Source organism: Microchirus variegatus (genome assembly GCF_963457635.1).
Source record: "Microchirus variegatus genome assembly, chromosome: 5".
NCBI classification, from domain to species: domain Eukaryota; kingdom Metazoa; phylum Chordata; class Actinopteri; order Pleuronectiformes; family Soleidae; genus Microchirus; species Microchirus variegatus.
The window spans coordinates 27,677,147-27,701,289 of NC_139806.1; the positions used below are offsets into that span (position 1 = coordinate 27,677,147).

The 24,143-nt window shown below is 40.6% G+C and overlaps 2 protein-coding genes across 2 annotated transcripts in view; one reads left to right on the forward strand and one right to left on the reverse strand.

Moving 5' to 3' along the window:
- LOC310927019 (tripartite motif-containing protein 16-like) overlaps positions 1-24,143 on the reverse strand; it is a gene marked incomplete at both ends in the record, with an annotated part of 193,184 nt that overhangs the window by 136,501 nt on the left and 32,540 nt on the right. The window lies entirely within an intron of this gene.
- Positions 8,585-23,554, forward strand: castor2 (cytosolic arginine sensor for mTORC1 subunit 2). Its single transcript, XM_083889257.1, has 9 exons — positions 8,585-8,786; positions 15,377-15,447; positions 16,729-16,922; positions 18,721-18,853; positions 19,375-19,498; positions 20,042-20,152; positions 21,057-21,139; positions 21,309-21,403; positions 21,629-23,554. Exons 1-9 carry the CDS (start codon positions 8,674-8,676, stop codon positions 21,689-21,691), a joined length of 987 nt encoding a protein of 328 aa, XP_083745383.1. The 5' UTR covers positions 8,585-8,673; the 3' UTR covers positions 21,692-23,554.

Consider the following 24,143-nt stretch of genomic DNA (forward strand, 5'->3'; position numbering starts at 1 on the left):
GCGTCATTAATGTTTGAAAAACCTCCTGTGGTGATTTAAGTGCACACTGAAGAAAAATGATGACCTGAACACAAAGGAACACTGGGGTGAAGTTAATGCTCTGGCGCGCCTGACTCCAGATCAGAAGGCTGAGTGTTCAAATCATGTTAAGTCAGTTCTCTGACCGAGATAGACCTTTGGCTTGTCATTGAAGTCTAGCTGTTTTACATTGTCTATACTGAGTGCAGGTCACTTATGCCCACCTCTTCTGCTACTTCTGGAGACACATGTGGACCACTTGTGTTCTGACCATGGTGTTTTGCAAGACCTTGTGGCACAAAGGTAGCGTGTCTGACTCCAGATTAGAAGGCTGACTGTTCAAATCACGTTGAGGTCAGTTCTCTGACTGAGAAGGTAGACCTTTAGCTTGTCATTGAAGGTTAGCTGTTTTACATTGTCTGTAGTGACTATTTTGTCCTGAGTTTCTTTCTTTGTCACAATGGTGTTTGACTGGGGGAATCTTTGACGTTTGTGGTTGTTCCAGAAAATCAAAAAAGGTATCCAAAGGAGTAGTTGAAAAATAGATGGTCTTTTATTGTAACCAAAATTATTAGTACAGAGTTTAACTGATAAATAAAGTACAAGACAGACTGGATATTTGTTAAATCCTAAGAGCACAAAAAAGTCGATCCAGCAGGTATCAAGCAAGCAGCAAGCAGCAAGGTCAAAAAGCTGTGTGCTCCCAATCAGCCACACCTCCACCACATCACCTTCCTATTTAATGGCCTTTTGTCCTGTAGAGGGCCCAGATTCTCCAAAATAGGACATAGAGCATACATTATTGTAATTAATTCATTATTGAAACAAGAAGGTTACAAATGGCTCCTACATTGTCTATCGTGATGCAGATCACTTATGCCCACCTCTTCTGCGACTTCTGGAGACACATGTGGACCACTTGTGTTCTGACTGTAGTCTTTTGCAGGACCTTGTGGCGCAATGGTAGCGCGTCTGACTCCAGATCAGAAGGCTGTGTGTTCAAATCACATCAAGGTCAGTTCTTCAACCAGCAAAGTAGAACTTTGGCTTGTAATTAAAAGGTGACTGGTCCACAGCCTGGTTACCCTGTCTCTCTGAGAGTAGGTAACTTCTACCTCTGGAGATACATGTGGACCACTCGTGTTCTGACCATGTTTTTTTTTCTGAAGACCTTGTGGTGCATCGCTAGCGTGCCTGACTTCAGATCAGAAGGCATTGTGTTCAAATCACGTCAAGGTCAGTTCTTCAACCAAGAAAGTAGCACTTTGCCTTGTCTTTGAAGGTTAACTGTTTTACCTTGTCTCTCTCTCTCAAGTGCAGATCAATTATGCTCACTTCTTCTTCTACTACTGGAGACATATGTGGACCACTTGTGTTCTGACCGTGGTCTTTTTGCAGGACCTTGTGGCGCAATGGTAGCGCGTCTGACTCCAGATCAGAAGGCTGTGTGTTCAAATCACATCAAGGTCAGTTCTTCAACCAGCAATGTAGAACTTTGGCTTGTAATCGAAGGATGACTGGTTCACAGGCTAGTGACACTGTCTCCCCTAGTGCACTTAACTTCTTTTACTGCTGGAGACACAAGTGGACCACTTGTGTTCTGACCATGGTGTTTTGCAAGACCCTGTGGTGCAATGGTAGCGCGTCTGACTCCAGCTCAAAAGGCTGTGTGTTCAAATCAAGTCAAGGTCTGTTCTTCAATCAGCAAGGTAGAGCTTTGGCTTGTAATTGAAGGATGACTATTCCATAGCCTGGTTACCCTGTCTCTCTGAGGGTAGCTAACTTCTTCTACCTCTGGAGATACATGTGGACCACTAGTGTTCTGACCATGTTCTTTCCTGAAGACCTTGTGGTACAGTGGTAGTGCCCCTGATTCCAGATCAGAAGGCTTTGTGTTCAAATCATGTGAAGTTCAGTTCTTCGACCAATAAGGTCAAGGTTGTCGTTGATGGTGAGCTATTTTGCCTTGTCTCTCCCGAGTGCAGATCAGTTATGCCCACTTCTTCTTCTACTACTGGAGACAGATGCGGACCGCTCGTGTTCTGACCATGGTGTTTTGCAAGACCTTGTGGCGCAAGGGTAGCGTGTCTGACTCCAGATTGGAAGGCTGCATGTTCAAATTACGTCGAGGTCAGTTCTTCGACGAAGAAGGTAGAACTTTGTCTTGTTGTTGAAGGTTAACCTTTTTCCCTTGTCTCTCCCGAGTGCAGATCAATTATGCTCACTTCTTCTTCTACTACTGGAGACACATGTGGACCACTTGTGTTCTGACGTGGTCTTTTTGCAGGACCTTGTGGCGCAATGGTAGCGCGTCTGACTCCAGATCAGAAGGCTGTGTGTTCAAATCACGTCAAGGTCAGTTCTTCGACCGAGAAGGTAGAACTTTGGCTCGTCAGTTCTTTGACAAAGAAGGTAGAACTTTGGCTTGTCGTTGAAGGTTAACCTTTTTCCCTTGTCTCTCCCTAATGCAGATCATTTATGCCCACTTCTTCTTCTACTACTGGAGACACATGTGGACCACTCGCGTTCTGACCGTGGTCTTTCGGAAAGACCTTATGGCGCAATGGTAGCGCGTCTGACTCCAGATCAGAAGGCTGTGTGTTCAAATCACATCAAGGTCAGTTCTTCAACCAGCAAGGTCGAACTTTGGCTTGTAATTGAAGGGTGACTGGTCCGCAGCCTGGTTACCCTGTCTCTCTGATTGTAGGTAACTTCTACCTCTGGAGATACATGTGAACCACTCGTGTTCTGACCATGTTCTTTCCTGAAGACCTTGAGGCGCATCGGTAGCGCGCCTGACTCCAGATCAGAAGGCGTTGTGTTCATATCATGTCAAGGTCAGTTCTTTGACCAATAAGGTCAAGCTTGTCGTTGACGGTGAGCTATTTTACCTTGTCTCTCCTGTGCAAAGGTGACTGGTCCACAGCCTGGTTACCCTGTCTCTCTGAGTGTAGGTAACTTCTACCTCTGGAGATACATGTGGACCACTCGTGTTCTGACCATGTTTTTTTCTGAAGACCTTGTGGTGCATCGCTAGCGTGCCTGACTCCAGATCAGAAGGCATTGTGTTCAAATCACGTCAAGGTCAGTTCTTCAACCAAGAAAGTAGCACTTCGCCTTGTTTTTGAAGGTTAACTGTTTTACCTTCTCTCTCTCTCAAGTGCAGATCAGTTATGCCCACTTCTTCTTCTACTACTGGAGACACAGCTGGACCAATTGTGTTCTGACCGTGGTCTTTTCGCGGGACCTTGTGGCGCAATGGTAGCGTGTCTGACTCCAGATCAGAAGGCTGTGTGTTCAAATCACATCAAGGTCAGTTCTTCAACCAGCAAAGTAGAACTTTGGCTTGTAATCGAAGGATGACTGGTTCACAGGCTGGTTACACTGTCTCTCCGAGTGCAATTAACATCTTTTACTGCTGGAGACACATGTGGACTAGTTGTGTTCTGACCATGGTGTTTTCAAAGACCTTGTGGTGCAATGGTAGCGTGTCTGACTCCAGATCAAAAGGCTATGTGTTCAAATCACGTTGAGGTCAGTTCTTCAACCAGAAAGGTAGAACTTTGGCTTGTAATTGAAAGGTGACTGGTCCACAGCCTGGTTACCCTGTCTCTCTGAGTGTAGGTAACTTCTACCTCTGGAGATACATGTGGACCACTCGTGTTCTGACCATGTTTTTTTCTGAAGACCTTGTGGTGCATCGCTAGCGTGCCTGACTCCAGATCAGAAGGCATTGTGTTCAAATCACGTCAAGGTCAGTTCTTCAACCAAGAAAGTAGCACTTCGCCTTGTTTTTGAAGGTTAACTGTTTTACCTTGTCTCTCTCTCTCAAGTGCAGATCAGTTATGCCCACTTCTTCTTCTACTACTGGAGACACAGCTGGACCACTTGTGTTCTGACCGTGGTCTTTTTGCAGGACCTTGTGGCGCAATGGTAGCGCGTCTGACTCCAGATCAGAAGGCTGTGTGTTCAAATCACATCAAGGTCAGTTCTTCAACCAGCAAAGTAGAACTTTGGCTTGTAATCGAAGGATAACTGGTTCACAGGCTGGTTACACTGTCTCCCCTAGTGCACTTAACTTCTTTTACTGCTGGAGACACATATGGACCACTTGTGTTCTGACCATGTTGTTTTGCAAGACCCTGTGGTGCAATGGTAGCGCGTCTGACTCCAGCTCAAAATGCTGTGTGTTCAAATCAAGTCAAGGTCTGTTCTTCAATCATCAAGGTGGAGTTTTGGCTTGTAATTGAAGGATGACTATTCCATAGCCTGGTTACCCTGTCTCTCTGAGGGTAGCTAACTTCTTCTACCTCTGGAGATACATGTGGACCACTAGTGTTCTGACCATGTTCTTTCCTGAAGACCTTGTGGCGCAGTGGTAGTGCCCCTGACTCCAGTTCAGAAGGCTTTGTGTTCAAGTCATGTCAAGTTCAGTTCTTCGACCAATAAGGTCAAGGTTGTCGTTGACGGTGAGCTATTTTGCCTTGTCTCTCCCGAGTGCAGATCAGTTATGCCCACTTCTTCTTCTACTACTGGAGACACATGCGGACCACTCGTGTTCTGACCATGGTGTTTTGTAAGACCTTGTGGCACAAGGATAGCGTGTCTGACTCCAGATTGGAAGGCTGCATGTTCAAATTACGTCGAGGTCAGTTCTTCGACGAAGAAGGTAGAGCTTTGGCTTGTTGTTGAAGGTTAACCTTTTTCCCTTGTCTCTTCCGAGTGCAGATCACTTATGCCCACTTAACTTCTTCTACTGCTGGAGACACATGTGGACCACTTGTGTTCTGACCATGGTGTTTCGCAAGACCTTGTGGCGCAAAGGTAGCGCGTCTGACTCCAGATCAGAAGGCTGCATGGTAAAATCACGTCAAGGTCAGTTCTTTAACCAGCAAGGTAGAGCTTTGGCTTGTAACTGAAGGGTGACTGGTCCACAGCCTGCTTACCCTGTCTCTCCGAGTGCATCCACCTTCTTCTACCACGGAGACACATGTGGACCACTCGTGTTCTGACCGTCGTCTTTTTGCAGGACCTTGTGGCGCAATGGTAGGGTGTCTGACTCCAGATCAGAAGGCTGTGTGTTCAAATCACATCGAGGTCAGTTCTTCAACCAGCAAGGTAGAACTTTGGCTTTTTGTTGAAGGTTAACCGTTTTACCTTGTCTCTCCCGAGTGCAAATCAGTTATGCCCACTTCTTCTTTTACCTCTGGAGACACATGTGGACCACTCATGTTCTGACCATAGCTTTTACGCAAGACCTTGTGGTGCAATGGTAGCGTTTCTGACTCCAGATCAGAAGGCTGCGTGTTCATGTCGAGGTCAGTTCTTCCACCAGCAAGGTAGAACTTTGGCTTGTGATTGAGTGATTACTGGTTTGCAGCCTGGTTACCCTGTCTCTACTAGTGCAGGTAACTTCATGTGAAAGACACATGTGGACCACTTAACCAGCTCTTCAGAAATGAAGCTCTGCCTCTTTCGGACCAGGTTTTGGTCTCCATGAGGGCAACTGGTCCTGACACAAACACTGTAAAGTGTGAATAGAACTATTTGCTCCAGATTTGACAGTTTTTGGATGGTTAAAAAACGTGATTAAGTCATTGTGTACAAAAATGATGGAGGTGCTTTTTACATACGGAGCAAGGAAAAGTGAGATCATTTCACAGATTGTCTCTGGAGACACACGTGGAGAAGGCATTTGAATGAAATTGCAGCGATCAGGTCTGAACAGGAGCGTTCATGGCCAGTGCCACTTTGTTTGGGTCTTGCAGAAAATGTTGAGAAACGCTCGAGTTTCACGTTTTTTTAACTTCATTAACGAAGCAGAATACCAGAAAAAATGACATGAAACGCAGTCTTTATGTCGTGTTTACACGTGGATTCGTTTGGACAGATATTACCTGTCACATGGGACTCATTTTAAACACAATTATCTCTCAGCTCCTGTCCTCATTTGCTTAATTACCACATTGTGTGTCTTTTGGACGGTAACATCTAATTGTTCTTGCCAACATTCGAGCCTTGGCTGGAAATATTCCAGCAGGCCACAGACAATTAACACCACGGTGCTTCTCTGAATTGTTTCCTTAGACGGGAAAATACTTGTCAGGGAAGTGGTTTAAGACCTTTTTAAATGAGGTGTAGCCGTGACGCCTGTGAGGCAGTTTGGTTTGTATCAGGAGCAGTGGAGCCTGGGCTTCTGCAATAAATCCAACCACAACGATTGAGCAATTTTATTCACATATTCAAAATGTGACATGTCTGAATTTAAAAGCAGCACCAGCTTATTTTACATCTGTCTTCAGGCCTGCTGCTTTTTCTGTGAACCCTCATTTAATCACGTTGTTATGATATAATAGCACAATATAATGATGATAAGACGTTTGCAGTATTAATTCCAGTGAGAATAAAAGCAATAAAGAGATCGTAATATTTAGTATTGTCATATTATTAATATAGATTATAGATAATGCTGGTTTTTTAGAAGTGAAATTCTCACGAGATTAGATTATTTCTAATTATTATTTTTTTTTAATACAATCCCCAGTTAAATATTAAATATAATATAGATTGTGTCAAAAGAGAATAGGAAAATAGAAGACTGCCTTAACGTGTTTACATGACATTATGAAAAAACGGATTATTGTCTTAGTCCGACTAAAATGGGACTTTTAACATGTATGTAAAGACGTTGACTCATGCTATAACTAAGGGTTAGTAAACAACAGGAGCCATGTTGAGGAGAATGTTCTACCAACATCTTCACTGCTGGCCTCACAGCAGCAGATGACATTTCACACGTACACTGGAAGCTGCAGCAGGAAGTCACTTATTGTGAACATAAAACACGCTGAGGCTTCTCATTATTGTGGTACGACTGGGAGAGGGTTTACAGAGGTTCAGTGCATTAAATTGTATGTGTGTGTGTGTGTATATATGTGTGTGTATATATGTATATGTATATATATGTATGTGTGTGTGTGTGTGTGTGTGTGTGTGTGTGTGTGTGTGTGTGTGTGTGTGTGTGTGTGCATGGGGCCATTATCATTTTAAATATCACAATATTCAATATTACAGGCACACATTTCCCATGATGCCCCGCTCTCACTTTGGCCCCGCCTCCCTTCGGTTGAATGGCAAGTTGTTTGTTTGACTCGGACCAGCTGCTAACTCTTCCAGTCCAGAGCAAACACTGTGAGCAGCAGCCCAGCGCTCACCCATTCAACAGCACTCACAAGCTGCAGGCAGCTGCTTGGGCAGCCACTTCCGCTTTCACGGCTTCTCTTCAAAATAAAGTCACGGGATTTTAGGTAAAACCTAAAACATGTTTCACATGTTTATTGTCATAATATGACAATGACAATATATATCCATCCATTTTACTATATTTAATATATATCCATCCATTTTACTGTTTATATTCAATGTTTTTTTTTTTATAGTAAAAAACATATCGCTGAATATTTACCCACAATTTTATTTAGCAGTTTTGTTTTTTTGACTGATAAACAACTAATTATTGAGGCACAATTTTTGATTTACGCCACAGTATTTGGGAGTAGTTGAGTTATTTAACTGACATTTTAGATTTTTGACAAATAACTAAATATAAATACATTTATAGATATTATATTCATTTAGGCTATTTTAACTTTGAGTGTCACAGTTTTGTAACAACTTAATATGCATTCACTTTATTTAAATTCAGTTTAGTTCAAGTTTGGACAAAAACTTGACACAGAATATGGATTAAGAAGGAACTGTTAATGTCATTTTTTTTAATATTATTTGAACAGGTTATCTGGTAAAGTAGCCAGCAGCAGACACCACAGCAAAGAAAAAATATATATTTTTGTTTCACATGTTTTTCTTTTTATGACAATAAACATGTGAAACATGTTCTGGGTTTTCTTAAAATCCTGTGCCTTTATTTTGAAGAGAAGCCCTATATATATGTATTTGTATGTGTGTGTATGTGTGTGTATGTATACATGTATATATAAATAACCCATGTGTATATATGTATATATATATATGTGTGTGTGTGTGTGTGTGTGTGTGTATATATAAATATATAGAATAGAATAGAATAGAAATACTTTATTCATCCCCAAGGGGAAATTGTTGTGGCACAGCAGCAAAATACATAAACAAAAGAATTCAACATAAATAAGTGTACAAAAGTATGTAAAGAAAATAGTGCAAAAGATATCTATCTATCTATCTATCTATCTATCTATCTATCTATCTATCTATCTATCTATCTATCTATCTATCTATCTATCTATCTATCTATCTATAGAGAGAGAGAGAGAGAACCCATGAATGTATGTATTTCTATAATGTGAGTGTTGCTAAATTATGATGTTAAATTTAGCCTAGCTCTGCTAGGTGCTTTGATTTTGAAAAGCACGAGGCGGAAGTGCGACCAGGTTTCCGTCGCAGGTTTGACAGCAGGTCCCGTTTTTTTTGTTTTTTTTTTCTTACCTTTCTTTATTCCCTGCCTCCCTCTTTTCTTTTCTCTATTTAATGCTCCTTCGGCTGCGTGTGTGTGTGCGTGCGTGCGTGCGTGTATTTATTTATTTATGCATCTTGTGTTAAAGTAGCGAGGCTTTTCCGCTGTAGCCAACCCGTTCCTCAAATGAGAAGACGTAAACGATGGAGCTTCACATTTTAGAGCACAGCCTGAAAGTGGCGAGCATAGAGAAAGACGGGATCCAGGTTTGCACTCACGGATTAATCAAACTCGCCTTCTTGGCCTCAAAAACAAGGTACGTAACTTCCACAGCGTTGCTGGCGTCGTGAATGTGCTGTTAACGTTCGAGGAAAGCGCACGTAGTGAACATGTAGTTGTGTTAAAGGGCTCTTCCGTGCCTTTGACTGTGCTAATGCAGCTTGTTGTTATGTCAATTATAAAAGTGTGTTCCAGTCTGGGCCACCAGTTTTCTAGGCCGGTGCTTGTTTATTTGTGTGTGTTTGTGTGTGTGCCATTGTGTCGACGCCAGTGTGTGTGCGTGGGGGTGTGTGTGTGTGTGTGTATGTGTGTGTGTGTGTGTAACCTCTCCTGACACAAACACTGGACTTCTTCAGCATCAGAACCTGGTTCTAAGGTTCTAATGAAGGCAGAACCTCGTTTCTGAGGCCCTGGTGAAGGTTAGGATTAAGGCCAAAGCTGTGGGCAACAGGAACTGAGCAAAGTATTTGTTTAAGAAAAATACTGTGTTTTTTGTATGTATTATTACCAGTGACTTGATGTAATATTGCTCTGTCATTGGTACTAGTACTGGATAAATACTACTTTGATGAGATTACTGTCTTTGATTAAGCTCCTCAGATGACACTGAGGTCTTATCCTCAAGTAAACACAACTTTAATGAGACAATCACGTGTCTTCATATCACAGAGGCGATTCTAGAGTCAGTTGGGGTCCTAAGCAAAAATTCCCAGGGGGCCCTTCTGACCAGTGTTCATCACCATTATGTTACAAAATAATCTGATACCAACGAAAAATGTATGAATTATTATAATAATAATAATAACATGGAAAAACCTTGTCATTTTGAAAATAAACAAAGAATGTGAGAATACAAATGTAAAGAACAATAAAATACTATAATATCTTTTTAATAAACTATATAAACTTAGTAAAAAAAAATACATTACACTGTAAAGAAACCACATTATAAAACAATAGAAATATATAGAACAATAAAATACTGTAAATAACTGAATAAAACAAATATAAACTTAAAAAAATAAAGTATAGAAGTTCAATTGTTTTCTTGGGGGAACTAAACAGCAGGAAATCAGCACCTTTGAAGCACTGCTTCTTCTAGTTAGCGCTAGCGTCAGTTAGCATTCTGACGCTAATGTTAGCTGCTGTTCAAGTCTGTGTCCCTGTTAGTGAGACAAAGTAACTGTACAGTAACAGGAGTCATTTACTGTCAATGTTATCATTATATCATTGTCTGCACCAGCAGCGTCACTTACAGCTGTGTGTCTTTCTTTTTACTTTTTCTAACTACCTGATTGAAAACTCCTCTACATTTTCCTTCAGCTTCGTTTCCAACTAGCAGAACGATAACTTCACACAGGTTAACGTGAGGGAGGTTTCCTACTGAGATGTCATTGCAAATCGCCCATTGTTGTTTAAGGGGGACAGGGATGCGGCTGGTCACTGCACATTTCAGTAAAAACAGCCCTCGGGGGCCCCCTATCGGCTCGGGGCCCCCAGCAGTTGTCTGCCTTGCCTGTTCACAAGCTGCGCGTCTGCCTCCCCCCCCCCCCCCCCCCCCCCGAAATGATGCTCATTTGGGCTTTTCCATTGCACAGTACTCTACTCTTTTTTTTGCTCTTCCATGCATTCCCAATACTCCAGTTCCCATGTGAAAAAATAGCTTATACGATAAAAAAATAAATAAATTAGGGTTTCACATTTGGCTCTTTGAAAGTTAGCGTTGTGAGGACATTTTCGCAGGTTCTTACCGGGTCAAGGTGATTTTTAAAGGTTTTTGCCATCGATAGAAGTTTGACGTCGAGTGCATTATTCGTTTGATGTTTTTCTGGGGTCTGTTTCACAAAGCAGGTTCAACAAACTCTGAGTCTAACCCTGAACTCTGAGTTGATCTACTCTGAGAAAGGAAACTCTGAGTTTTCGGTTTCAGAACAGCTGATTTGAGTTAGTTTGTTCAACTCGGAGTAGTTTCACCTCGAGTTAAGCGCGTGCACCACAAGTATAAAAAGACAGCATCAATGGAGCCCCGTTTCGATGAGTCACCATGACAACGGGGAAGCGGAGGGTGACGTTATTCACCCCAGTGGAGTTAGAAAATATTAATGCGTGAGTTTGAGCATGTTTTTAGAAGGAAGTGTAACACAGCTGCAAAAGAGAGGGAGACGAATATTTAATTATCTGCGCAGTAATGCTGCACCTTCATCCACGGGATCACTGTCAAAAGAACATGGTTGTGAAAATAGTCGCCACCTAATATAACTTCTAATGTAGACGCAGAACTATACTACGGCAAAACTCGCCTGCTGACTGAATGAATGAGGAAATCAAATACCGTGTGTGTCTGAAAGAGGGCGGAGACCGAGAGAAACTCAAGGTTTGCGGAGAAAAACCTGGTCCCGACCAGGTTAGTTTCAAAGAGCATGTTACCATGGTAACTGACCGAGAGCTTAAGTTACCTCTTTCTGTGAAACAGGCTAGAGTTACTCCTCTTTCTCTGGTTTGACTTACCTCCCTTTGTGAAACGGAAAACTCAGGGTTTCCCTCATTTCAGGGTTAACAGTCTCAGAGTTTTCACTAAACCTGCTTTGTGAAACGGACCCCTGATGTAGTTCTTCAATGAAGAATTCATTCATGCTACTGCCACCTGCTGGTGAGGACAGAGTGCACAGCGCATACACGCTGGTCGTTCATCATTAAAGGGATGTTTTTTAGTTTTCCATCTGAGGCAGCAGCGTTGTGGTTTGTCCTCTCTTTGTGTCCCAGGCCTCAGGGTAAAAGGGGTTTCGGACTTAAAGGCGCCATATCTAAGAATGTGGCCAAAAATGGTTACTACACACAAATTCAAAATACCGAGGTCTTTTAGGTTTCGTTTTCTCCGCCATTGTAGCGCAGACATAACTAGCAACCCGTGGTTGCTCGGCAGCTGAGACTCTACTGACGGCAATGATTGGTAGACGGCGGTAGGTGGCGCCACATGCCAAAACATGATTTCAAAACATAAACATGATTTGCGGTCCACAAAATATTTTTTTGATTGCAAATATTTTGTCTGTACTGTTGTTGTTGGTGAGTTCAGTTTGTTATATGAACATTATTCCTGAGTCTCTGTGACATATTAGGAGGATTTTTATGGCCAGTTGCCAGTGGACGTCTTTCAGGAATAAAACATCACAACCACATCAAACAAACTTCTCTGACCCTGCACAATAAAGCCAGTGTGGAGGAGATTTTCATATAAATAACCCAGACCAGTGCCTTGTTTTTACGCTTGTTCAATTATTAGCAACATAGTCTTTTTTATTATTATTATTGTTATTATTATTAATAAAGTCAGCCTAGAAACAAATGCGTTGCCTTTACTGAGCCACTGACTGTTTTACAACAGTCACAGTCAGTCAGTCATTAGCCAGAGTGTGGCAGCGCTCTGTTAATCTGTGTTACTGATAAAAAGTTACTGATAAAAAGGCAAATTACTGATTATGAAACGATCTGGAGATTACGCTGAGGATTTTAAAGTGGGGCTGAATCATTTATTCACCAATGACCAAATCAATCGTCAACCGTTTTTGATAAGCGATTAATGGGTTTGATTCAATCTTATTTGTATACCGACATTTTTACAACGTACGTTATGTCAAGACACTGCACAAAAAAACGATTTTTCTGCTACTTAACTCACTTTTGTCGGTAACGACTTCAGAATATGTGCATATATTGCAGATTATTTACAGTATGATAATTAAATGAACGTTCTTTCAGGATTTTTCATCATTTTACTCATTTTCCATTGATATAAATGGATGTGCATGGCAGCACAAACCATAAATTAACCTCAGAATGTTTAATCATGTTTTCAGATTGTGATTCCTCATTTCAACTCTCAATTTGTCTTGTTTTTTTAGTTGTAGATGAGCAGAGCCAATAGGAGGCGCCGTCCGTCTATACGTCGTATAAATGTATATTTCACTTTAGGGATGCACCGATTGACATTTTTGGGGCCAATTCCGATTTTTCAAGAAGTTTGACCTGCCGATTCCGATTTCAATTTTTTAAACCACTTTACAGCATACAGAAAGATATATTTTTGCATATTTTCTTTATTAGAACATTTTAACATAGAAATACAATCAGTTCACATCCAATATCCAACTAAAAATAAAAAAACGAATCACTACCTGTATGTGTAGTTTATTTAAGTTTAAACATATTTCACAACATATTACCTACACACAAATAAGTAAATGACCTCACTCGCTCGCTCTCTCTCTCTCTCCCGCCCCGTGCCAACAATGCCTCTCTCTCTCTCCTCACACAGGTTTAAATGACAAACAAACAAATGCTGATCAAAAGTTTTCTGCAAGTGATTTAAGGTCCTGACTCTTGTCCCAAATATGACAGGCTTTGTTCAGTGATTGGAACAAATATATAAACATTAATGAAACGTTTACATGCAGAGCGCTCACTCGCTAAGCAGACGGCAGCGCCGCGGCTGCTGTGTAATCAAATACACCTGCGTGGCCGTATATTAAAAATTCATATCACGGGGAAAAAAAACGGTATTCGGTGTGAACCGGTATACCGCCCAGCCCTACACTCTACTACATGTGCGTGTAGCCGCGTGCACGTGTGTTGCTGATGCTGCACGATGCAGGTGCATTTGATTTTGTGTTATATCATCGTAAATGTCATTATTTCTGCTTTAACTCCTCAAGGATCTTCTCTCAGCTGAAAAGATCATTGACGACGTCAAAGAACAAAGTCACGACAAAATAAATCCATTGCCCATCGTCCTGGTGTTCCCTGGTGTTTCCTTGTGTTCCCTGGTGTTCCTTGGTGTTTCCTGGTGTTTCCTTGTGTTCCCTGGTGTTCCCTCGTGTTCCCTGGTGTTTCCTGGTGTTCCCTGGTGTTCCCTGGTGTTTCCTCCTGTTCCCTGGTATTGCCTGGTGTTCCCTGGTGTTCCCTGGTATTGCCTGGTGTTCCCTCGTGTTCCCTGGTGTTCCCTCGTGTTCCCTCGTGTTCCCTCGTGTTCCCTCGTGTTCCCTCGTGTTCCCTCGTGTTCCCTCGTGTTGTCTTGTGTTCCCTCACGCCCAGTGAAAAGTCAAAGTAACTCTCGACGGCTCATTTATTTCCAGCAGAAACGCTGCTGTTACTCTGCGTGTCCCTCTTCACACCTTTCAGCCAAATATGAAGTGCGAGGCGTTCAATAGCCGCGGCCCTGTGAAGAATGTGATGATCACACCAGTGTTTTTCCACTGCGCTGCTTTCCTACTGTGATTTTTACAAAGTCTGCCCGACGACCGTGTCGAGCTGACCGTCTGAGGAACATTTCTGCTTCAATTCAATCTAGAGACTCTGCAGAAAAGGAAAAAAAACATTGATTTAATTTGGAAAAAAAAATGTTCAATATACTTGGAAACAGATAAATCATGTTTGGTTTTTCTACAAAAGAAGTCAGGTTTTGCTGCTGTTTAGTTGTAAAACGCATGATTTTGATTATTAGCTGTGTTCTTAAAGACCTCATCATTCTACAGCTCGTGACTCAAACTAAAATGACCTCGAAAAACAATATTAGTTTAACATCATTATTTTACATCATGTGACACAATATTTTTAAATAATAACTAAAAAGGTGTCTGTTTTGGTGCTTAACGGTGTGTAATTTATAGGGAAGGGGGAACATTTTTTTTTTATTTTTTTTTATTTTTTTGAAGTTTCTATTTTGAAAAACCACACAACACCAGTTTATGTTATTTGTGTACAGTTTATTTTTGTAACTTCTGGGAGAAAAAGGCAGCTCATACAAGCTTTTATTTATTATTTAGTTATTTTTTTTGTACAGTAAGTAAGTTTTTATTTGTTTTGAATGAATAAATGTTAACCTTTGTCTTAAGTTTGCGTTTGTGTGATCATATTATCACATTATCTTATATCACTATGCATTGTATACATTTTTGAATCGAGAATCGTTTAAATCGAATCGTGACCCTAAGAATCGGAATCGAATCGTGAGCCACCCAAAGATTCACATCCCTAGTAATTCACAATAAAAACAAATATTTATGTCACAAAATGAGTCCATAAATACCAAAAATGAACATTTAAGTGGTGGGCCCCATGTTTTACAGTGATTTGGTTGGTTTGTGAAGAGGAGATCATCTGCCTAAAAAAGAAAACAATGACAATGAAAAACAAACATTTCTTTAACCTCATTTCCCTGTTCTTTCTTCACTCGTTCACGAGTTGTGATCGTCTTTTAGCTGCGTTAGTTGATGATGAGCGTGTTCAGGACTGAACTAACTGACAACAATGGAGCTCAGCAGTCAATCAGTGATTCATGGCGTAGACGTCAGTGGCCTTTGTTTGAATAAAGCAGGTAAAACTTGTCGTCGTCTGTCCAATAAAAGTGTGACTTTGCTGTTGGATTATATCTTTGGTCCCTAATATGTCGGTAAATGTTGAAAAATAAACACAAAGTGTTGAGTTTGAATGATTTTTTTTTGCTGTTTGGAGCAAAGAAACCTGAAAATATTCACATGTAAGACGCTGTGAATCATTTGCGGTTCCTTTAAATAAGTAAAAGAACGCTCAAACCTTTTTGCTCATTTATTGTCTCCGTCTTGTCTTCAGATGCAAGTTCTTCAGTTTGACTGAGACGCCGGAGGATTACACCATCATCGTGGACGAGGAAGGATTTAAAGGTGAGAGTCTCTGGTCTGGATGTTTGGAGCACACTCAGACAATGATGGATGCTCGGCCGGTCGCTCTGCTGCTCGCTGCCGTGTTTTGTGGTTGACTGACTGTGAGTGAAATCTCCAGGGTGATCCTCCTCTGTTACCCTGGAGACCACATCACTGGCTCAGGTATTTTCCTCAATGTGTTTGTGCCTCTTTAAACAAGGCAAACACACTTGTTACAGAGCTGCAAACTAAAGGTTGTTTTTATAACTGAAAGGAAATGTAAGGACAGTGGAGTAACGAATTACATGTAATGATATTACGTAATTTAATTACAAAATGTACGTAATTGTAATCCGTTACATTACTGGGAGAAAATATGTAATTAAATTACAGTTGCTTTGGAAAGTTCAATGATTACAACTTAAGTTACATTTGAAAAATCGCCACAAAAGCTTTGATTTATCAAATAGTTTTTTCCTCCCCATGGATGGCAAAATTGTTGCCGATTAATTTTCTTTTGTGGCTCTAAACCACGTGTCAAACTCAAGGCCCGGGGGCCAGATGTGGCCCACCACGTCATTTTATGTGGCCCATGAGTGATTAATTGGTCTTAAAAATCTGTGTTAAAATAGGTCTATGCTGCTTTAAGGCGTGCGTTGACCATAAACTACATTTCCCACAATGCATGGCGATTGTGTTAACTGCAAAGTGACGGCACCGCCACTAGATCGCAGTGTATCATTGTATATGCATCATGCGACGAGTGAAATTGAAGTAATAAATAAAGAAAGTTATTTAGCAATATGTTACAGAGAAGTTACCTTTATTTTACATTATATTTGGTTACATTTAGTTAAATTTATTCTGTATGACAGTTAGATCTGACCCTTTGAGGGTAACCATTATCAGTGAAAATGAGTTTGACACCCCTGATCTAGACGGTGACACAAACCTTCAGTAGTTGAGATATAAGATGATTGATGATTGGTCGGTAAAAAAACAGAATGATTCACTTCCTCAATGACCACTTTTAAAAGGGAGGGTGAGGATAAATCAAAGAGAGGAGAAGAGAAGAGTCATCAGAAGTCGGTAAACTGACTCAACTCTATTGTTTCACATTAGCTTATATTAGCCGCCGTCATCCATGAGTCATAAAGACGGAGAGAAGCAGCAAAAACCGCTGGTGTTCACCGAAATGACTCTGCATGTTCTTACTTCCTGTTTTATTGGACTGATTAAATAAAGAAATGGAAAGACACTGTCAGTATAAATGATGAAAAGTCTTTGTGTTTCATTTCCCAGAGCTGCCTCAGTCGGAGCACATCAGCGTGGCCGACGCCACGTGGTTGGCCCTGAACGTGGTGTCGGGAGGCGGCAACGCCTCCAACTCACAGCCCATCGGCGTCACCAAAATCGCCAAGTCAGTGATCGCACCGCTGGCCGATCACAACATCTCTGTGTTCATGCTGTCCACGTATCAGACCGACTACATTCTGGTGAGTGCTGTGTGGTGAATGTTGAAAACGTCACAGACAGAGTGGTGAAGTGGTGTTTTTAGACCTCATGTCACCTGGTGACGTATCGTAACCTTATCGTGACTTAACCACTTCTTCCCTGACCCTCTTTTTGGAGTCCCTGCTCGAAAATTTTTGTTTACATAATCACGCTGACACTCCGGTGCCGCTTTTCAATGTGTGCCCTGTAACTTTCGTTCCTGCTGTTTGATCTGTCAGTGTTTTAACTGTGTTTGGTAAACATAAGAATGGTTTATATGGGCTTATATGGCACTGTTCCCGTCCCCTTTCCCTCTCATTGATGTAACACCAGGCTTTAATAATGCAACACAAAACAATTGACTTCGATGTAGTATTGGAAATAATTTGTTTTTTTTGTTTTTTTTATCTAAAAACATGTCGACAGAATAATTAAACTCAATAAAAGTAGAATATAATATTGTAGAATATTTCTATTGTTTGCTTTTAAAAAGCAAGTGTGACACTTGTTTTTTCACACTTTATTTAAAATTCATGCCATCATGAACACATGAAGTAATAATTCTTACTTCTCTCCACCAGATGGCGTAGTTTTACAGCCATATTCGACATATGGAGAAAAAAAAACATGCTATTTCCACTCGATGGCGCTTTCAATGACATATAATAATAATAATTATATTATAATTATACAATAATTCAACACAAACATGTTGTTTATTATTATTTTATTGAAAGCGGTGAATATTATCTGTTTGTTTGTTTATTAATCTAAAAACATGGTGACATTATGCCTAAAAAACTTGGCATTTAAAGGGTTAAAATCTTTAAAAGTGAGTATATGATATCAATAATTAAGTAGAATATAATAATGTATAATATATTTTTATAGCTTGCTTTTTAAAATGACATTTTTGTGCTTAGCAGTATGAGTGTGACTAATATTACAACCGGCCTTGACAGCAGAATTTGACCATATTTATAGTCATTTTAAAGAAATAAAGCCAGTATTATTGGAAATGAAAGACTATAATACATGTATTGATTTGAGAGTGCATTTACAGTGTGTTGTCACTCGTATATTAATATGAATTTGATTTATATCATGATATATACTGATATTAAATGGTATATATAAGTATATTGTGATTCAAGAAAGAATCACAAGAAGAAAAAAGGTCCTGAAGAGGTAATAAATTCAAGGACGGACAGACACACACACACACACACACACACACAGTAATTGAATTGCAGTAATGTCTGTCACCTTGGATAAGGACACATCACCTCTCCCAACACGTGATCCCTGGTCTCCGGATCCATTTGTATGAAGACAAAGGCTCAGTCAATTGATTCAAGTCCAATTTAATCTCCCATCAATTCTCCCTGCTCCATGATATTTTATATATTTTATATTTTATGTATTAGCACTGACATACGTGACAGGGGGAGATTAAACCCTTCACTGCAGCTCGTAGTGTAGATGAATCAGAAATTCAACTTCTATCATGACTTTAATTGTAAATATAAACAGTCAGAAAAGTCCTAAGTTAAGTTTGTCCTGTCCCCTGTTTATAAAGTAGGAGTTCCTAAAGCCTGTGCACTTCCTGGAGGAGGAGGAGCTAAATGAAACCTCATAGTGTAGTGCAGAGTAAAAGTAAACATCAGTAATTCAGTTTTATTTGTTCCAACACAGTCATTTCATTTTCGACCTTTTTATATTTTGAAGCCATTTTCTTTGATGTAAAAATGTTTATTGATTTTTTAAATGCTGTGTCTGTTGTTTTTTTTTTGCCGTCAGGTTCGAGAGCGAGATCTGCCCATGGTCATGCACACGCTGTCTTCCGAATTCACGCTGCTGCGGGTGGTCAACGGGGAGACGGTGGCTGCGCACAATCTGGGCGTCACCAACGGATTTGTGAAGCCAAAACTTGGTACGGAGTGAACAATGACACACTTATTTATATATATTTATATATTTATATATATATATATATATATATATATATATATATTTATATATATATATATATATATATATATATATATATATATATATATATATATATATATATATATGGACACAAAGCATTGAATTCAGGTGTTTTAGCTCCTGCTTCAGGTGCAAACAATGACTCTAAAGACATAGTTTGACTTCTCTAACCTGACCTCAACCTCCATCAAGCACCTTTGGCTTGAACTGGAGCACAGTTTGTGAGCCAGGTCTTCTTTTTATGGTTTTTATAACCAAGTTGACAATCATGGGCAGAATAATTGGGCACAGATTCCCAAAGAAAAACATCAAAATCTTGTGTGGAAGAAGTTGTTCTTGGACGAAATGGGCAAGTCGTGTCTCAATGCTTTTGTCCATGTGGTTTATGAGTATTAAAAGTGCATCAATGACCTGATGTTGACCCTTCATGTGTTCATTTGTTTGTTTTTATTTGGACGTCAGTCCCCCGTCCCATCATCCACCCTCTGTCCAGTCCCAGCAACATGTTCTGCGTGACCAGCCTGGACCCGGACACGCTGCCCTCGGTCGCCACGCTGCTCATGGACGTCATGTTTTACTCTGGAGGGTGAGAAACGCTCCTCAAGTTGACTGAATGTGGCACCAGAGCTGAACCAGTTCTTCAGAAACGAGGTTCTGCCTCATCAGGAGCAGGCTTTTGGGGCGTTTTGTCACAATAATGTAAATGTATAACAGATAAATCAATCATGTTAATCAAATATCAATCAAAATAACACATTTTTTTCATCCTCCCAAAAACAAAAGCAAATTTTTTCGCATGTTTCGCATGTTGCGTATGAATGAACGAGGCACATGCAGTACTTGTTGTTGTTGTTGTTGTTGTTGTTGTTGTTGTTGTTGTTGTTGTTGTTGTTGTTGTGTGTAATTCAGTTAGATACAGACAGTGATTAAAGCTGGGGCTCGGTGGGATATTATATTTCCATAATAACCTTAATATTATAGTAAACCTATTTTCTTACAACTATTTCTTCAGACAAACCCCCCAAAAAATCCACCTTTTATCCAATGAAACACTGAAACTTGGACAATTACCACCTGCTAAAAAAACCTCATCTTGCAGCTCTTAGATCTTCTTGTTCTTCTTCTCCAGGTCAAAAGAGTGCACAGTGTCCGGCGACGACTCGAGCCACATCCGCTTCTTCTCGTTCTCGCTGATCGAGGGCTACATCTCTCTGGTCATGGACGAACAGACGACTCAAAGGTGGAGAACAAGATTGTGTTTTCTCTTTTTTAAAGTGTGGTTTCGTGCTTCCAGGACTCGGCGTCTGAGCATGGGAGAAACAAACAAACAAACAAACAAGCTGTTGATTGAGGGCTGATGAGTTTGTTGCTAAGCGATAACAGAACACTTAGGTTTGGGTCTGACTCATTTCTCTCTAATTAAGCAGAAAGGCAATAATGAAACCTGAGCAGCTGTGATTCTGGTGTGCTTTCTCCTCCATTAGATCTCATGGCTCTGTCGATTCACTCGTTCATAACTGGGGTTCATGAATTTATATCTGGGTCATTGGTGACTTCAGGGCTGTGGAGGTAAAACTCAAAAATGGACCAAATTTCCACCTCGTTGTTTTAAAGTTGGTATTTGGCGAGGTTCAGTATGTAGGTCAGCGTCGTCCTTGTGTTTGTGTAAGATTTAATGTGTTGCCTTAAAGGAATAGGTCACCTATTTGTGTCAGACGAGACTGAGTTTACTGCCGTTTGTTTTGGCTCTTCTTGCTGAGAAGTTAATCGTTAGCGTCTCATGCTGTTCATTTGTTTACTGGTCGAGTGCAAAACAAGTTTGGTAAAAATGGATCCTTGAAGGGATAGTTGTGTGAGGACAATGGAAAATAACACAACGCTAACATTAGCTGAAGTGTATGCAGGGTTCCCACATCAAATTGCGTTTTCAGACAGGAAACAGAATTGTGTCTCTTTCTGTAAAACTCTCACTCCTGCAAAACCACAAGTCCACAGAGGAAAAATCACAATTTCTGCTTGATTACATCACAAAACATAAAACAGAAGTTGTTGATCCACAGATGTGTTATATTGGGACTCTTGGTAAGATTGTTGTAAATTGACTGTATTTGATCCTAAAATGTTGTTTTTGTGTTTCCTTCAAGGTTTCCCAACAACGTCCTCTTCACCAGCGCTTCTGGTGAGCTTTGGAAAATGGTTCGTATCGGGGGACAACCTTTAGGATTTGGTGAGCAAATGTGCTTTTAAATAGGTTTCATTCAGCTTAAACAATAAATGTCGTCTCAGACTTAAACTGCTTCCAACTCCCTGACTTATTTCTCAGCAGAAGTTGGCGTCGTATTAAACCAATGAAACATCCGTGTTTGTTTGTTTGTTTGTTTGTTTTCCCGCTGCAGACGAGTGCGGCATCGTGGCTCAGATATCAGAACCTCTGGCCACGGCGGACATTCCAGCGTACTACATTAGCACCTTCAAGTTCGACCACGCCCTGGTGAGAGAACACAAACCTCCCTGGCAGAGATATTTCTATTTCTATTTCTAAATTTCTATATATATATATGTACTAAAAAGCCATTTTTAAAGGAAACGTGTCAGTGTGGATGTCTCCTCAGTCTGGATAAACACAAACTGAGGCCTTTCAGGTGTTTTATTTTCAAACCTGAGGCCTGAGTAAACCTCTTTTGTTGTTGTTTTTTGTTGTCTTTTCTTTGTGCAGGTTCCAGAGGAAAACATCCAAAGCGTGATCGGAGCTCTGCGGACGGAGAGCACGACACAGTGAAGGGAAGAAAAGTCGCTCTGTTCAAAAACCTTTTATCATGTCCAAAAAGTGCCAAGAAGAGCTGATGAGCAGGTGACTGTGGACCGGCTCTGAAAGCACAGTGTGGGTGGAGGGAGGACCACGGTGTGATGGGAGGCCTTTGTTACTTGGATCTTTGAGCGTTTTCTTTGCCCTCCTTTGTCCTCCCCACTCCCCGCTGCTCTGGTGCTTGTTTTTCTTCATCTTTTCCTCTGTGAAGCTGCTTCTTCTTCCCGCTCCCTGACCCTGGTCAGCACCATACTGTATTAGTGACATGATGATGAATGTACTCTGGGAAATGACACGCGTATCTCAAGCTCTCCAGTTTTTTCTCAGTGCCAAGATGTTTCAATGCCTTTGTTGAAATACTTTTACAAACGTGTGCAATGGAAGGAGACGGACGTTTGTTTTGCTTTAATGAGCTTGTTGTCGAACATGTTTTTCAATTACTGCGACGATCTGAAGTGAAGCCGCAAATCTGGACGAGGAATTTACTTTCCCGCGCTCTGATAAGTTTCACGCGTTCGCTCTGTGAGCAAACGGAGAGTCGCCACTTTAGCCAGAAGGTAGCGCAAGGCCTTTATGTTTTAAGCAAGTGAGCCAATGTTACACAATAATAATCAGTGACGTAGACTTTAGATTTAGATTTTATTCAAATTTTAACCTGGGGACAGCTTTTGTGTTTGATTTGAACGTTTTAGTAGCAATACGAGGAGTTTGGTCCTGTGTTGACACATTGCTTTATTATAAAAACGCTGTAATTGTTTCACAGTAAATCAGTCGTAAACATGAAACAAAATGGTCAAATTACTACGCTGTTTTTTGTGCGCGCAGAAAAAACACGTAAGGCGTTGTTTTTAACTGGCATTGCTAACAACCGCTAGCCCAAGATGCGTTTAAATGAGGTTCTGCCTCATTAGAGCCAGGTTTTGGTCTCTCTGAGTCAGAGTGGTCTGGTGTTTGACACAAAAGCTCTAAAAGAAGATGTTGATGTAGAGATTTTTTGCACAAAATCTAAAAACGGCGCTACGCTTGTCGCTTTTATATAAAAATCTGCTTTTGCGTGATGTCGTACGGTAGATTTGAAACCACCACAACCTGAGCCATCAGCGTTTTTACTTAAACGTCAAACTCTTTTTGTTTCGAGCGTTGCTTCAAACTCTATACTCAAATACAACGCACGTATTTACACGTCGTACATTTCAAGTTTCGTCAATAAAATAGGCGCAATCTCACAGAAAACCCAGATGTAGTCATTCATATTAGGCAGGCCTGTTTCACGTGTTCTTAAATCCTTTCAAAATAAAACACTGCATACTTTTGGTGACTCGGTGATCGCGTTTGCTCACAGCGTGAACTCGCAGTAAAACCCTGACGATAAAAACGCGACAACAACGTTTGCGTCTACGGGAACAGAAACATGGAAAATAAATAAATATAAATGACTGAGCCACTTTTGAGAGTGTACTACAATAACGACATAAGCTAAGGTGGACACAGGTGGACACCGCCTGCCCCTCCCCTGGCCCCGCCCCAGTCTGCACTTTATCGCAGGTTCCCGCCCACAGACCTGCCGTCACGATGTGAAAAACGGGGAGGAGGCCGATAAACTTGAGAGCGATCCATTCTGTCCAAATGTGTTGGATTTCTGTTAGTCTTAAAGCATTCAGTGATAATGTTTTTTTTCGTTTTTTTTTCGTTTTTTTTCCTTTGCACCTAACGGCGGCCGTTCGTCTGATCACATGTGATCAGTAGAAACCTTGTATTTATCAGTGTTAAATATGTGAGGAAGTGACATTGTCTTCTGATTCCATTTCAAAGAAAACGTCAAAAGCTTTTTTTCATTTGGAGCTTCTTGTGTGGAAAAAAATAAACATAAAATAAACAAGCTTTTTTTTTAGCTTGATGCATTTTTTTTCTGTTTCTATTCTATTTACTAACCAATTTACGTCAAGGTCAGAATATACACGCAAGTCTGTTATGGAATTATGGAAAATTGATCTTTATAACGCACATCGTATATTGTTCCATTGGTAAACTATCGCGTTATAATGCAGAATGTATATTGTTGGAATAATAGCGCACAGCGTATGTTGTTGTAACAATTAACTAGCATGCTATAGAGCGCGACGTATATGGTTCGAACAGTAAGCTATCACGTTATTAATGTATATTGTAGGAATGTTGTAACGTTAAACAAAATGTTTATGCCACTACGTTAACAGTAAACTTTTCCGTTTATAATGCGAATATTTTTTTCCTATGATAAAATATTTCGTTAGAATGTGAAATGTACGTTGTTGGAACAGGAAGCCATCGTGTTACAACGTAATTGTACGAAAAGTAGCAGAAGAAGCACTTGTAAGTGAGAACACCAGACTTTTTGTGTCTTTGGTCGTCATGACAGCAAGAGCATGAGAGAAGTGGAACTATG